The 16,501-nt window shown below is 39.3% G+C and overlaps 2 protein-coding genes across 3 annotated transcripts in view; one reads left to right on the forward strand and one right to left on the reverse strand.

The window, feature by feature from the left end:
- Positions 1-5,292, forward strand: part of LOC103467894 (monocarboxylate transporter 1-like) — a 26,683-nt gene extending 21,391 nt beyond the window's left edge. Inside the window, exons 3-5 of the mRNA XM_008414622.2 lie at positions 1,422-1,565; positions 2,182-2,976; positions 3,636-5,292. Coding sequence (XP_008412844.1) covers positions 1,422-1,565; positions 2,182-2,976; positions 3,636-3,904 — 1,208 coding nt within the window. The 3' untranslated portion in view covers positions 3,905-5,292. The remainder of the gene's footprint in view (positions 1-1,421; positions 1,566-2,181; positions 2,977-3,635) is intronic.
- LOC103467895 (vasopressin V2 receptor-like) lies at positions 5,114-14,466 on the reverse strand. 2 transcript variants are annotated; one of them, XM_008414623.2, is made up of 7 exons: positions 14,061-14,466; positions 10,682-10,956; positions 10,041-10,286; positions 8,867-9,013; positions 8,536-8,800; positions 7,083-7,268; positions 5,114-6,709 (listed from the first exon to the last, which is right to left on the reverse strand). In XM_008414623.2, exons 1-7 carry the CDS (start codon positions 14,245-14,247, stop codon positions 6,525-6,527), a joined length of 1,491 nt encoding a protein of 496 aa, XP_008412845.1. In that variant the 5' UTR covers positions 14,248-14,466; the 3' UTR covers positions 5,114-6,524. The 2 variants fall into 2 exon arrangements, with proteins under 2 accessions (XP_008412845.1, XP_017161449.1); XM_017305960.1 differs by lacking the exon at positions 7,083-7,268.
- Positions 14,467-16,501: the final 2,035 nt, after the last annotated feature.

Raw genomic sequence — 16,501 nt, forward strand, 5'->3', positions numbered from 1 at the left:
GAAAGCTGCAGTTCTGGGTTATTTCTAGTAACTCATGTTGAAAACTTGAGATAATTGGCTGTGTCCACCTTGAGAGGGGAACGGGCTCTGATTTCCTGTTGGAAGTTGAACCCCTGGTATTTACAGCCACCTGTGAAGCCTGGAAAGCTCCTCCAAAACATTTGGAACCGCTTATTTTAATAGTTCAAATGTCAAATATACCTTAACATTAATTAATACATACAATAGAAACAGTCTTGGCACCACATCGCTGAAGAAACGGTTTATTAGGAGCTTTTTCAGTCTTGCTCAGTGATTCTGAAAACAACTGAGTAGTCTTCACTCTGTCACAACTTCCACACAGAAGAGGGTTGCTAGGACTTGGGTGTGGTATGCTTTCTGTTTCCCAACCAGATACTCTTCAGTCAGAAAACGCTGATTCGGGCACCTGCTGATTTCTCTGCATCTCTAAAATCCATCTTCACAAAGTTTAAACTTGGGACTGAAAATCTTATCACGATTTAAATATTCTGTATCTGTTGACGTCGATAATTGTCAAAATAGATAATTATTGATTTTAGTTTTTTGTTTTTAAATGTTTGAAATACTGCCAAACTGGTGGCTTGACCTTTTCTGTTTTAAATTTTTAAGCAGTTATAAGAACTATAGACTGCTGCTGTGCCAGTTACTTAACACATTGTTGCTAGGTAACCGAAGAGTGAGTGAGTGAGTTGCTAGGTAACCAAAGAGTGAGTTAGTGGATTCCACCAGTCGTGATATTGAGCAGTTAAAGCTTTTCTTCTGCCTACATCTCCCATAATGCGGAAGTTCAGTTCTTCTTGTGCTTTCCTGGTGTCTCTATTTATTTATGTTTTGCACAGTCTTAAAGAATGGCAGTTTTTATTTCTGCTACTAATTCAAATAAAATAAAGTTTTTAAAAAGCTAGTAAATGTTGGAGAGAGGGAAATGAAGCTTGGAGCAATCCTCTGGCTGCTATCCTCTCTCCCAGCATGGCTGCTCACAGAGCCACTGATCAGGAACTGAACTTTATTTTACACCAGCAGAGAATCTCAGCATGGCTCCGTCTGGAGACCAGATTCATTGAGATTCCACCACAAAGCGCCACACGAGAAGATATTTTTCTTTTCTCTGCCAGCTCCACTCTTCCACCCTCCCGTGGCCTACCTTCTGTCTCAGTTACGCAATAATTGTCTTGTTTTTTGCTAACATGGCGCCCTCTAGTGGTTGATTGGGTGATGCACACATTTTCCAAGTTTTCCTCTGTCCTGAGATTGTTTTATAGCAGCCAGATGTTTATTAATCCTTTTTTAGTCATGAAAACTTTGATAGTTCAGAGTCTGATCATTTTTTGCATTCCAGGGAATCTGGATTGCAAAACATTAATTTAAAAAAAAATCTCTATTCCTCTTGTCCTGCTCAGGTCCAATCAGCAGCATCCTGGTGAACAAATTTGGCAGTCGACCAATCATCATCCTGGGTGGCTGTCTGGCCGGTTCGGGGTTGGTTGCTGCTTCCTTCTGCAACACCGTGGAGCAACTTTACTTCTTCATTGGCGTAGTAGGAGGTAAGAGTTTATCTCCATCTCTCATTCTTCTTAACGGCTGTGGTTCCATTACAAATGTGTAAATCTTTGTCTATGTTCTGCTAATGTCGAAAAAACACTTTCACAATTGCTGTGTTTTCATTAAATAAGAAAGGAAATTAAAATCACATGAACAAGTTTGTTCAAATGATAAGTTAAGATTCGTGGCAGCGACTGATATTGATAATTCATCCATCAGAGGAGGCGCTGGCGTTTTATTCAGGCATTGGGGTTTCAAGCTCCTACTTTGGAGCGGCTACATATGCAGCATTTTGGGGAAATTGAAGTCGGCCATTTTACAAAAGAGGATTAAACGCATTTGAATAACAACTTTTTATGAACTGAGCGAAGCTTTGGTTGAGCTAGCTTGTCCGAAGGAGGAAAAAAAAACCCAAACAAACCACGAAGAAGACCGCTTCCTGTTGTCGTCTTTGTTTTTGCCACCTCATCATAGCGCAAAAACTTCACCAAAAGACGTGCATTTTTTTTAAAATTCAGCTAATTTATTTTTGTAGTTTCAGTTTGTGTAATTTTCTGGTTAACAGAAATGCAGCTACATTTCGCCCCTCATTTAACCTCCCCTGCATGTTCTTCCCAGGGTTGGGACTGGCGTTCAACCTGAACCCCGCCCTCACCATGATTGGAAAGTACTTCTACATCCGCCGGCCCATCGCCAACGGCATCGCCATGGCAGGCAGCCCAGTGTTCCTGTCCACCTTGGCGCCCCTCAACACGTGGCTGTACGACGAGTTCGGCTGGAGAGGCAGCTTCCTGATCCTCGGCGGGTTGCTGTTGAACTGCTGCGTGGCCGGATCGCTGATGAGGCCCATCGGACCCAAACCGCAGCCGGCCAAACCGGAAGGCGACGCCAGTGCACCGGCTCAGCCCAAGAAGACGGTCCTGCAGACCATCAACACCTTCATCGACCTGACACTCTTCAAGCACCGCGGCTTCCTGCTCTACCTGATGGGCAACATCGTCATGTTCTTCGGCCTCTTCTCGCCACTCGTCTTCCTCTCCAATTACGCCAAGAGTAAGGAAATCAGCAAGGAGAAGGCCGCCTTGCTGCTGTCCATCATGGCGTTTGTCGACATGTTCGCCCGGCCCTCCATGGGGATGCTGGCCAACACCAAGTGGGTCCGGCCCAAGGTGCAGTACTTCTTTGCTGCCTCTGTTCTCTACAACGGCGTGTGTCACGTGTTCGCACCGCTGACGAAAGACTTCTCTGGATTTGTGGTGTACGCCATCTTCTTTGGCTTTGCCTTCGGCTGGCTGAGCGCGGTGCTGTTCGAGACGCTGATGGACCTGGTGGGAGCCCAGAGGTTTTCTTCAGCCGTGGGTCTGGTCACCATCGTGGAGTGCGCACCTGTGCTGCTGGGACCTCCTCTAACAAGTAAGTCTTCCACATGCAGAATGTGAGCAGCCATACAACTGCTCACATTCTGTTTTATCAGTAACTACTAATGGTTTTTAAGTACTAGTACTTCCTAATACATTTTCAGCTGCTGTGGTTCGCTTTCAAACTACTGTCAAACAAACCAAACCCTTTTAAAAACCTACTCGTTTCCTCACCTGTGGGGGCGCTGCAGCAACAACCACTGAAGGAAACGGGTGTAAAACAACTTAAACTGCTTATATTATATTCTGCTTTTCTTCGCTCTCTGGGTCGGCTTTACTCTACATGCAGGCCTGTTGCCATGGCAAGTTTAAAGAACTTAAATAGCTTTATTATTATAAATGATCAGGCTAACTTGACATCAAGGATTAAGCATCAGCATAGAAGTAATTACTGCCACCTGCAGGTGGGAGTTGGCATCACTGAACCCAAAGTTTTTGACCATATTTGTGGAAGTTTTGCAATATGCCATCAATTGGCATGGAAAAATGCATTGATCTGTTTTTTTTTTCTGTGTATGTTTATGAATTTCTTCAAAAACTGGAGTGACTGATAAATGCCTGCCACACTTTTTAGATTTTTTTTTTTTTCTAAAATGTGAACTTTGGTAAAGCCTAGTGGATAAAAAAAATTAACCTCCCGATTCCTTCCTTTAGGTACTTTCTATAACTACTACCACCATTACGACTACACCTACCTGACCTGCGGCATCATCCTCATCATCGCCAGCATCTTCCTGTTTGTCGGGATGGGCATCAACTACCGCCTTCTGGACAAGGAGAAGAAAGAGGAGGAGAGGAAGGAGCGGGAGGAGCCCAAAGAGGAGCGTGCCGCCATGTTGGAATCTCCCACGCAACCCAAATCGCACGACTCGGGCACCGTCACGATGGCCGACGTCGCCAAGATGGACGAGGACACGGTGTAAAGCTGGCAGGGCGGATGGACTGCGACACGCACACACACAGGAGAGCAGCAGTCACAGCCACGCACCACAACCCTGACGCCATAGCAACGTGTTTTTGCTCGGGTCGTCGTATTTTCTGTGCCTTTTGGAAAAGCTTTTTGAGCACAGGTACTTTTTATTTAATTTTTTTGAAAACACCAGTAGACGGTTAAGAAACAAGGATTTACATTTACTCTCAGGGTCTGGAGCTGCTGCAAACATCCAGAACTTCACATTTCTCCTTCTAAACCACCCAAACGGAGAACAGACTGACTTGACCCATTTATTTTTACTACTAACGGTTCCCCCCACCGCCTTCTGCGCTTCACTGTACGTAAACAAAAAGCTCGCTTCTTGTGATCGCAGGGACGTTTATCTGTTAGCTGCGGTGCTGCAGGAAAGTTTAAAAAGTAGGAGCAGTGATGTAGATTACTAACGCACGGGGAAATGTGTATTTTAGGTAGGTAGGGTGTTTTTAACCTTTTTCATTCTGACTTTACAGATAAAAGGACAGGACTGCAACCAGCTGACTGTCCTTGTTTATCTTTTTTATTATGAAATCTTCCACACAGAGTGGCTCATCATGCAACATAAGGATGAGGATGAACAATTTCACTGTGGTCCACCTGCAGTATTAACACACCAGTCTGGAGCTGATTGTGGCGCATTGACACTCAATGAGTCCAGATTTGTTTTTATCTCGCACATCATGGCACCTTTTTAGTGATTGGAACACAAAATTCCCTATAAAATTAGATATTTAGCCTTTATTTTTAACAATAATCATGTCTGGAAGTTGGTTTTTAATGTATTTAGTTTCTCTTTTTTTTAATTTTATTGTAACCAGTTTTTATCATCTGGAAACTGAACAAAGTGTCATATCACGTAAATGTAGAGGCGAAACGGTGAGGTTGTCTGTTCTGGATGGTTTGAACCCAGAATGGAGGGATTTTTCAATTAGACACGACCAAATGTGGGATGTCGAGCTGTTTCAGCCGTTTCCGGTACTAATGGGAAGTCCATCTTTCCGGCTTCATGGGCGGTTTCTTCTTCATCTGCTGTTTTAAGTGTGTACACATTCCTCTGCTCTCAACCCATGTTGTTCCTTCAATTACAGCAGATAGAGAAATTATTTTTATAGAAAACGAGACACGGTGAAACCACAGAAATAATGTAACTTTTCCTTTTTTCTTTTTTTTTTGTTGAACGGTACTGTATTTGGCCACAGCACCTTTTTTGTGTGTATGTTTCGAGATGGCGAACAAATACTTGTTACTTATCTGGAAAGTTTATTCTCTTAGTTGCAGTGGGAGTTTCATTGTTTTGTGTGTTTCTGGTTGATCATGAATAAATGGCTTTTATGACTTAAACACACTTGAGTTCTTTTTATTTAAAAAATGAACAGTTATTAAAATGAGTATCTGACCCCATTGGGTCTACATATAAACTCAAACAGTTCTGAGTGGATGTTTACATTTGCATGTTTTTAAACTTGAGCATACTTTGTTTTAGTCAAAAGTTTGACTTCATGCATTTCCATATAGGGTCAAAAGATTACTTTATCCACTGGTTAGCTGAATCTCCTTTTTTACACAAGTTGCAGGGAAATCATTGGGTTACCTAATCTAATCCCTGATTCTGTGAAAATATAGACATTTCACTGTGGGAATCTCATGTAAATCAACTTAAAAAATAATTGACTAGAAACTAGGTTTCCTCTTTCTAACGGCTTTGACTTTTCTCTAGGTGGATTTTCAACATTTCACACCTTTTAACATGCCACCAAAACTTTGATCAATTCAAATAGGAGGGAAATGCAACCAAAATCTGCACCCCTCTTAAAAAGACGCCTCATTCTGAACGGCCCAATTCCTATCTTTTCACCCACAAAAAAACCCCATATCCGAACTGATTTGGATACTGTCAAATTGTTTTCAAAGCATCTATTGTCTGGTCATGTCGCTTATCTGACTTTTATCTTACCGACATGAGACATGCATAATTCTGCACCAGAAGAAACCAGATGCGGACGGTAAATCATATTTACCAGATGTAAACAATGTCTAAAGACTATGAATTTAGGAAAGACGTCTCTGTCAGTAGCTACGTTTCCATTACAAACGCAAGTCTATTTTGCCATTCTGCTGATGTTGAAGCGACACAATTCTGCAGTTGCTGTTTCCATTAGCTTGTTCACCCGATAAAAATGGCAGCAACTTTGTAAACCTATCACTTCCTGTTATCTTCATCGTTTTTGCCAGTAGTAACACCTAGCAGTTGATCACGTGACTCGTGTGAAGCGAAAAAAAAATGTTTTCGTTAAAATTTAAAATCGATCCATAAACCGCTCCATCCGTTAATACTTCCGCAAACAGAGCGTGACGTCAAAGTTCTTTATGTGCGCATGCGGGGCGCCGTTGGGGACGTCAACGGTTCTCACACAGAAGACTGATTTAATTATTAGTATAAGTGGTTGTTATTACTATTAACGACCACGCATACGTGTATTTTACATATTTTTTCCAAACATGTAAAAGTCACAAACTGCAGGCTTAGCTATTCAGGTGATTAACTCGGCCGCTGACTGAGGAGTGCTGGACCGTCAGGAGTTGGAGGTGTGAGTGGCCGTGGAGTCGTTGGGGAAAGAGCCTCGTCGATGCGGAGGCTTCCGGCAGAACAGCAGCAGCCGCAGTTCCGGAGAAACGCTGCTGGAAAAGGCGGAGTAGATCCAGGGATTGGTGCAGGAGTTCAGGCTGGCCAGCAGCATCAGCAGCGTGAACGCTGTGTCTGTAAATATGAGACACTCGGTAGTATCAAGGTTATTATGTTAACGGAAAATGAGAAAACATTTTCTTAACTGARATGAAAAAAACACAGCAATTAGTGGGGGCAAACTGGAACTAACTGGAACTACATGGTGTGTTTATAAAACTAACTAAACGTACKTCGTTTTCGAGTTTAGTTTATTACCCTTTCCTACAGATGAGAAATAGATTTTATTTGTATTTTTTGTAGCCCGAACACAAGCAGTCAACGTCAATAAAAAATGGTATCGTTTGTTGAATATTCATTACACCATAAGTGCCTAAAGAGATATGATAGCTTTGGAGTTAAAACAAACTTTAATTTGACAGAATTGGGTCTTTTGGGTCGGCCGTACCTCTCTGAGGCGGGTCGGGGTCCCAGGCGGCCCACAGCTGCACGCTGAAAAACGGGGCCCAGCAGATGGAGTAGACCAGAACAATGACCAGGGTCATCTTAACCGTTTTTGACATGGCAGCGGTCACCTCTCCACCCCTGGCCACTGGGGCTTTGTGGGGGKGTGTGGAGCCAACARCAGAGGGCGCTGTGGGGTCAGACTGCAGAATATCAACACGTCTGACTTCAAGTTGGAAAAATATTCCCTGATGATGATYATGTATAACAAAGAGGGAGGATTTTCTCTAATGCAGACAGGGTCAAACTATACATCAAGTCTGGCTGAAAATGTAATAGACTTGAATTATTTTAMATTTTTATCTGTCGATTTAAAATGAAGTAAAAACAAAATTAGTCTTAATTATTCCATCCATTACCACTATAGCTGATAGTTGGTACAGAGTTCTTCTCAATATTTGTCTTAAAGCACCAGATCAGATAGAGCCTTGGCAATTTATATTGTATAAACTACCAATATAAATTCACATGTCAGTGTGAATTTATATAATTATATAAATGTTTTTAATTTTATTTATTTTAGTTTTACATGTATTTTTATCTATTTTACTTTCATATTTTTTATTTTTACTTTTATTTTTCATGTTTTTTATTTAGTTTAGATTTACATGAATTTTTATTTACATTTATATTTTTCATTTTTACCTTTATTTTTGTTTGAAATTTATGTTTTTTCATTTATTAATTGCATTTTAATTTACTTGTGTCTTTTCTAATTTTTACTYATTTTGCAGATCTAATGTTTTGTTTTTCATTTATTTTACTTATATATGTATTTTTATTTATTTTACTTGTATATTTCACTTATATGTACTTTTCAATTTTATATTTATTTGTATTMAATGTTTTATTTTACATTTATTTTTATTTCCCTTTTATTTAGGTTTTTATTCACTTTACTTTTTAAGCTTTATTTTATTTTTTACTTCACATTTTAGTTTTTATTGCATGCTTTATTATGTGAGAGCAACATTTTGCCACAGAAAATCATCCCAAACACATTAAATGTAGTTTGCATCAAGCTTCCTGACCTCAACACTGGGGAAAAYGTTTGCACTTTGTTTAAAAATGGGTCAGAACCAGGAAACCAAARCATTTAAAATGAGCTTAGCAGGAAATGTGCCAGATAGTTGCTGAAAGCTACAAAAAAAGCATGTGATCAACGTGCAGCTTACCAATACGGATGTATGTAAACATTTGAGGCTATCTGTTAAATTTTGACTTTGTGTGGAAGGGAGAAAATCCACAATAAATTTACCTTTTTCTTTTTTTTTTTTTTTTTTTTGCAACGTTCAATAACAAAACAAACATTCAGAAAGACTAACATTGAAGCCCCTGATGTGTAAACATGAACTTCTGACCATAAATCGATTATAAATGAACYGAAAGTGTCTCACCAGCACAGCTGCTGTTTGTTTGTGAAGACGCGCTGCCGGACCGGACCGGACTCATCTGAAGGGCCGATCCACCATCAGAGGTGTTGGGCCTCCCAGGGTTGTTGAAGGTGAGAGGTGAGACGTAAACCGGCAGGCCAGACCTTCCTCCTCCTCCTCTTCCTCCTCCGCTCTGGCTGTCTTGTCTGGATAGAGGAAGAGGAGTGGGGGACAGGCGGCGCTCTGATCTCCTGTACAAACTCTGATGAATCTCCTTGAAGATGCGCACCTGATGGAGGTGACAGAGGAAAAAGTCCAGCGGCGATCATTTTTAAACTTCTCATCTCTTCTRTACCTGACAAAAAGTGATGATGAGGACGGGGATGATGAAGATGGCCAGGGTCATCCATGTTATGTAGGCTTTGAGGCCCCAGGACTGGGCAAAGTGTCCCCAACATTCGTAGACGCCTGGCGCCACTTCAGAACGGGAGAAGATGAAAACCTGCAGGGCGAACAGGTGAGTGRACGTTAAAGAGGATTTATTACACAAAATTCACATTTTCAATGTTTATAAAAAACACTCATGTTTTTGAGCAAGAATGTTTTTTGATGTCTGGTTTTAAAATCCTCCCAACTGTTAAGTCAGAATCAACTAGCTGCGCTGTTACCGAGCAACCGAAAGGATTTCAGCCCTGTTACCTAGCAACCCAAGCAGAGTTCCAGCAMATCTTATCAGCTGGTTTTACCGCTGTATAGCTGTTTGAAATYAACCCCAGGGATTTTCTAGAAAAAACAAGAACATTTCTGAGTTTCAAAAGCAGAAAATATTTGACTTTTGAAAATCAGAAATTTCCAAATATTTTCTACAAAATCTTTTAGATTAATCTCAAAATTTGAGTTTTCTYTTTCAAATTTTTGATTTTTCTAACTCAGAAACTTCCATGTTTTTCTAGAAAATTTTGGATATTAATCTAAAAATTTTGGACCTCTCTGTAGCAAATTTTGTGACTTTTCAAACTCAGAAATTGTTTTGTTTTGTCTAGAAAATTTCTGATATTGATATAAACATTTCTGGTGTTTTTTGACTTTTCAAACTCTGTAATTTCCAGGTTTTTCCAAGTKTGAATAAATTGATCTAAATACACTGCTCAAAAAAATAAAGGGAACACTTTTAACATGTAAGTGAACACTGAAGTGTTCCCTTTATTTTTTTGAGCAGTATATATATATATATATTTTTTGCAGAAAGTTACTCTTTTTCCCCCCTATTTTTTTTATCTGCAATGGCCCTAATACACTGTCGTATRAAAGAGCTAATTTTGAAAGGAGCTCTTGATAGCCAGAACTGACCAGACTATCTCATTATCTTAGAAAGATTTTACACAAAAATTGTAATAATTAGATCAGTTCAATTTCAAAATACTTTAATGATCTCAAAGTAAAAAGAAACATAATAGATCACCTTTAATCAGTTATGAAAAGCTTAATAGTAATTTTTAAACTGGTTTATGTCTCATCATGCTCGCTACCTGTGGAAAGCTGAGCAGCAGGGAGAGACTCCACGCCAGCAAWATGAGCGTGTTCCAGCGCTTTGTTGCACCACTGCGGTGCGCCTGCAGGGGGCAGCAGATCGCATAGTGGCGATCTAYGGTCATGGCCACAATCATGTAGGAAGAGGCGAACATCCCCAGAACCTGGAGGTATTTCACCAGGCGGCACAGGAAGTCTGGGCCTGGAAAGCGCCCCCTGGCGTCCCAAACCAGCTGAGGCAACACCTGATGGAGGAAAACCACAGGGAAAAAATCACTGGGGAAATATTAACTTGATATACCAAACCCAAATATGTTGAGAGAAAAAATATCTTGTCTTTTGTGATTTCGTCTATTGACATATTTTAARTATTAGTACAATAAAGGCAGAATTTGTTGCCTCAATTCTTTAAAATGTTCTATTCACTTATTTCTGCATATTGATCTGGATATAAGCAGGTTTTGAGTGGTACACATTTAAATACTGTAACTTTTTTAAAATTACTAAAGATGTTCATCCATAATAAACCCCAAATATACTTTTAGTATTTTTTTCTCTTTTTTTAATATATAGTGCTTGATTACGTCGTTTCTGCTCTCCGTAAACGTTCTGGACCCATTAAAAGTCAGCACGCGTTTACCTGGAACAGCGCCACCACCAGGTCAGCCACACACAGGTTCAGCATGAACTGGTGCAGCGGGCTGTGGTTCTGCCTCCGCCGCAGCAGAACCACCAGAACCAGCCCGTTCCCGACCAGCGCCAGCAGCAGGATGACGGCCAGAACCACCACCTCCGCCGCGGCCAGCAGGGGGTCCCGCTCCAGCTCCGTGAGGTTGGCAGCCGGCGGCGCCTCGGAAACCGCAGGCCAGTCCGTTAACTGGTGGGACTCGGTTACCATGGAGACCGGCATAATGGCTGCCAGGCAGAGAGAGAGATAAATAAAAACTGAAATGTAGATCCAGCTGAAACACTTTAGACTCAAAACTTAGATACACATGAATTYATTTAGTTAATTTTCAAAGGTGATGGAGTACAAAAATACAAAAAAAACCCCAAAGAATAAAGTAGTGAAATTATGGGAATAAAATATTACTAGTGTAAACTTATATGAGAATAAAGGTATAGTATTCTAACTTTTATTCTCATAGTTTTAGTTTTCAATTTTTTATTTTGAAATTATTGTCATCCAACATTATTCYTGTGACATTATGACTTTACTCCCATGAATTTACTTTATTCCCGTAATTTAATAACATTTTTTTATTAGTGTGGCTCTAATACTCCAGTTCTGTCAACCAAAGAAGTGGCTCTTCTTTGCAGATAAAACCTGTTTAYTTCCTGTCTCTTTGTTGCATGAACGTGTTCACAGCAGCCTGACCAGCTTTCTGTGTTTTTGTCTCTCAGATATTTAGAGCCGCTCAGCAAACGAGGTGCCAAGTTTACACCCAACAAGACCTCGCTCAGGACAAACACAAAAACATCTGATCTGCTGGGCAGCAATTGACCGGTGCATGGTGACTGACYACCAACTGTTCTGCAGCCTGTTTAATAACCACACCAGGTCAAAGGTCGCCTCCAGTCACAATAGGCCCTGTTATCTTCTCTGGCATGAATGGCTGACGACAGATGACAAATGGGAGCCACTAATTGGGATAATTAACACGCAATAATGCAGCGATGGTGAAAGGTAATCTAATTTTAGATTAAAGCTCAATCTCAAAGCAGTTTTTAAAACAKTTCTTGTAAATATTTTCTAGTKTTGTAGAAATTTGGGCTTTTTATCCTTGGCTTTTAAAAACACGGTGTGAGTTTATTCTACCTGTACCATTTTAAATTCTCTCTAATATATTTGTAGTTTTTTTTGTTTTTGAAGCTGAATAATCTCACTTTAGAAATTTAGAAAACCTCAACATTTAATTTAAAATCCTGACCTGACAGAGTTTGATGGGGGAAGTTGTCAGTTTAAATTAATCCATGATGTCCTTCAGAACAGAAACATTAAATGATTAATTAAATCATGAAATAATTATTTCTAGTTTTTAAAATAAAATCAGGCACATATGATTAATTCCGTAGTTGATTAATTATTTCTGGGGTTTTTTCCAGCTATACAAAAATAGTTACACGTTTAAATAATTATTTAATAAGAGTGCCAAATTTATTGCAATTTGGCACTCTTCGCTCTCCATATTTATCTGCAAAGGGAAAAAAATGCAATTTTTTTTTTGCTGCTAGCTAATCTGCATTTTGATTATTTTCAGTTATCAGGTATTTTTTTAATTTGTGTCTTTTCTTACCTGATCAGAGTGTCTGTAAGTTCAGATACACACGTTGAGCCTTAAGGCCTTTGAATCCAATATTTAAAATAACTCCAGAACTGTTCTCAAATCCAGTATTGTCAAGCAAAACAAATAGCAGAGGATGAAACAAATCAAACATCTTCAGTCAAGCCTCTTCAGAAYAATTTTAATGTGAAAACATGGACACAATATTGATACATTTCATGCATATTAGGAGTAACTAGTTTGAGTTTGGTAATATTTTTTTAATTTAAGAATAAAAACAGATGGAAACACCCTTAATGAGCCCTTAATGAGATTTTCCATTAAAGCCCTCGAAAGAGAAATCAGATCCGACTTTTTTCTTTTAAAAACATAATAATCAGACAATCTAAATAAAACACGTTTTGATTCTCTGCAGACCTGCATATGAACTCAAAAAACAAACAAAAAAWAAMMAMCMRSYYYKGRMCYKSMAMKSYTKRAARGSMMMRYTTGAAWGGATTTATGTCGGAAAAAGATATCTGCAGGAATTCTGATCAGGATCTGTGGAGGTTTTYCATTCCTGGCTTGCAGAGAAACTCGAGTCTTCGAGCGTGTTTTGGTTCCCCTGCTGAGCCGAATATAGTGTGACAGAAAAGCTGCTGCTGTGAAGCACCATTAATGCATTCCCAAATCAAACTATGAAACTGAAACTGTCTCTGTTTTGGACACAGATAATTCAGGACATACTCTTCCCTCTGCAGCTGAACCGAATGGATGTGAGGCATTAAAGTGATTTATTGACATCAGTCAGAAGTCTGGTCACCTGCTGTTCTGCTCTGTTTCTGTTTAGAAGCCAAGAGGAAAAGGAAAAGTCGATCAATCTGCATCTTTTTCTGCTTCTTTAGTTTTACTTTAATTAATCTGAGAGGCTTTAATGAATCAAACTGCCTCCTTACACTGCCTTRCACAATCTTACCAAGTATTTCTGGTCTAGTTTCTGGTGTAAATATCTTAATACTCTTGAAATAAGGCAAAACTAACTTAAAAGTAACTTTTCAACAAGATGTAGGAGTTTGTTTTAAGTCAATAATTCCTCAATATTGATGATAAAGTTCTAGTTCTACTGGAAATAATTTCACTTATAACAAGACATTTTTCCAAAGTTATAAATAATCTGCCAGTGTTCAATTACTGTTAACCAGAAATTAAGAAATTATTGACTCAAAACAAGCTCCTATATCTTGCTGAAATGTTACTTGTATGTTAGTTGTCTCGTCTTTCAAGCGTACTAACGTATTTGCACCAGAAAATATTAAAAATAYTTTGTAAGAATGCATGTTTTTGCTGCAAAAAYACAAGTATTATCAAGTATTTTTAGTAGTTTGTAATKCAAAYATCTCAGTTCACTTGAAAGAAGACAAAACTAACTTAAAGCCAACTTTTCAACAGGAGCTTGTTTTGAGTTAATMMTTTCTTAAYAGTGAAAAAGTTGTAGTTCTCCTGGTAGATAATTTGGGAGAAATATATTAGTGAAAAAATCTGCCAGTGGAACTTTTAGTWCTTTTTTAATCAGTAAAGTCAAACTGAAGCCAACTCTCAAATCTTGCTGAAAGTTTCTTGTAAGTTAGTTTAGTCTTCTTTCAAGTGCAGCAAGATATTTACACCAGAAACTRGACCAAAAATAGTTGGTAAAATTGCGATTTTGCAGTGAAGTTTAACAGATTCCCAGTTTTAGTTGAGAAGGTTCAGACTTACTGAGCTCGTCCTCAGCGTCCCRTGAAGYGTCTGCAGGAGCCAGGACAACCTGATCTGCTGCTGCTGCTGCACCAAAACGCTGCATCCATGCTGCGCCTGCTGCATGTGTGCGTGCTTTCCATCCCCGGTGACCTCTGCTGCTCACGCTAGCCCCGGCTCCTGTTTTCATCTCCTCCCTCTCCAGCATCCCTCTCTTTCCTCTGCTCTGCCCCCTTCTGCATTCACCAGGAGGAGAAAAGAGGGGCTGTGGGCAGAACGTCGATGAAAGGACAACTGATATAATTTCCAGCTGATTGCTTAGATTAAGAGGGAGCTGCTGTTGGTGACACTTTGATCCCCCGTCAATGCAGAGCAGCGGATCAAAGAGCTTTCATACAAGCACAATGAGCCGACATGAGTACGTGTCCTCTTGCATCACCTGCCGACTGATGCTGCGTTCCAGTTGTACTCTGAAATGGGAAATTTCAACTTTCCTGTTGAAWAAAATCAACTGGATCGCCCTGCAAATTCAGTCAACTGTAACTGCAGTTACTACTTGTAATTCTGCGCTCCAGTAGCGCAGAATGATAAAAAAAAAAGTTTAATTCAATCATATGTACTTTCCAATTGAGCCTTTCAAGTGCTAAAGTAAACCTGATTTAACAGTATGATGACATATTAGGCCTATTGTGAATAGAAAATAAAAAGGAATAGTACATTTTTGCCAAAAACCTTAGAAATTTTGTAGAAAAAARACATAAAAATGTTTGAGCTCCAAAAGTGGAAAATTTGTGAAAAAAAAAATCTCAGAATGTTTTAGAATCATCTAAAAAATTTTCTAGAATTTTTTTTTCAAAAGTAGAAAATTTGCAATAAAATACTCAAAAAATTACAAAAGACAATTTTTTTCTAGATTAATCTCAAAATTTTAGAAATTTTTTCTAGCAAATTTTTAACTTTTCAAATTCAGAAAATTAACATTTTTTTCAAGAAAATTTCTGAGATTAATCTCAAAATGTCTGTGTTTTCTAGAAATTCTTTTGAGATTAATCTAAAAATGTCTTAGTTTATGGGTGGAAATTTACCCTTTTTTTCTTTTTACAAAAGCAAAAATATGCTGTCCTGTAACAGTATTCTTAGCTATTGTTAAGAAGTCAGAATTTCTTCCTACTGTTTATGCTAAGAGCGGCCATATTGAAAAGTGAAATCCGCCCTAMAGGTTGTAGCTGGGGGTAGTGGGAGTTGTTCCCAGTGGGAAATCTGACTTTGGAGGGCGTTCCAGTTGAATTTCTGACTGGGAAATCAGGATTTAGAACCCTAATTTCCAAGTAATAGCGTCTCTTAAAGCCATGTTACATGTAGCGCTTGTAACTCTAAACGGAGCTAATTAAAAGYGRTGTTTGCTTATGGAAGGTAAAAGTTAAAYGATGTTTATGGGCGTCGCCATTTTAAAATTCTGCCTTTTTATAGGGAACGCTGTTACCCACCTCTGAGTTCACACTTTCCAAGTAACTAAAACACAGCAAAACTTGAGAATGACTGCAGACCAGGTCAGATGTGATAGACTGGAGGCTTTTGGTGGAGGGAGAAACAGTTTTTCCTTTCTCTCCTTTGCATTCCACCTCTCCCCTCTTCCCTCATCTCTCCAGCTGGGCGCTAATTTGTTTTCTTCCCCCCGATCGCTTCCTCATTTGGAGAAGATTATAATTATCGAGGTCTCAAACAGAAGCAGTGATGCATGCGGCCCTGTTGTTATTGCTCTGTTGTTTCTATGTTGAACCACCAGAAATAAACGGTTGTCAGGTCTAAGAGGTGACTAGGACCAGTGGACTTTGATCAAAGTTAATGCAGGGCTGACCCCAGCCTTTTTGGGGCCCTAAGCAGATTTTTAACTGGGCTTTCAACACAGATGCTTTATCAATCCTAATAAAAAAGTAGTTTTTAACAAATTATTTATTCTTACACACCAACCTGTACTTATGTGAAAAAGTTATTGTGTCCTACTACTAACAGCTGATTGTGGTTCTTGACAGCAACAGTTGCTATCAAGGGTTTGAGATAATTAACACTGACTTTTTTATTTCACTGTGAAGGAATTTCTGCCCACTATTCCTTGCAGAATTCATCTAAATCAGCCAAATTTGTGTGTTTTCAAAGAATAAACGGAACATTTGGAGTCATGCCACAGGCACTCATCTAAGTTTGGCCTTTTACTAGGCCACTTCAAATTCTTTAACTAGGTCACTCAGAGGTGAACTTGAACTTAAAGTTGCAGCCGCAAGTCTTCGGAAGCATGTTTACTTTCGCAAGGGCTTTGGGTCATTTCTATCTAACTCAGTCATTTGTGGTCATATGCATGACATTTAAGTTATTTTGGAACATACCTGCTAGTTTGTGGTTAAATAATAGAATAAAATAACCATTTATTTGTTTCCCGGTGGAGTAATTTGCATTCCTGCAGA

The sequence above is a fragment of the Poecilia reticulata genome, linkage group LG7 (genome assembly GCF_000633615.1).
Source record: "Poecilia reticulata strain Guanapo linkage group LG7, Guppy_female_1.0+MT, whole genome shotgun sequence".
NCBI lineage: Eukaryota > Metazoa > Chordata > Actinopteri > Cyprinodontiformes > Poeciliidae > Poecilia > Poecilia reticulata.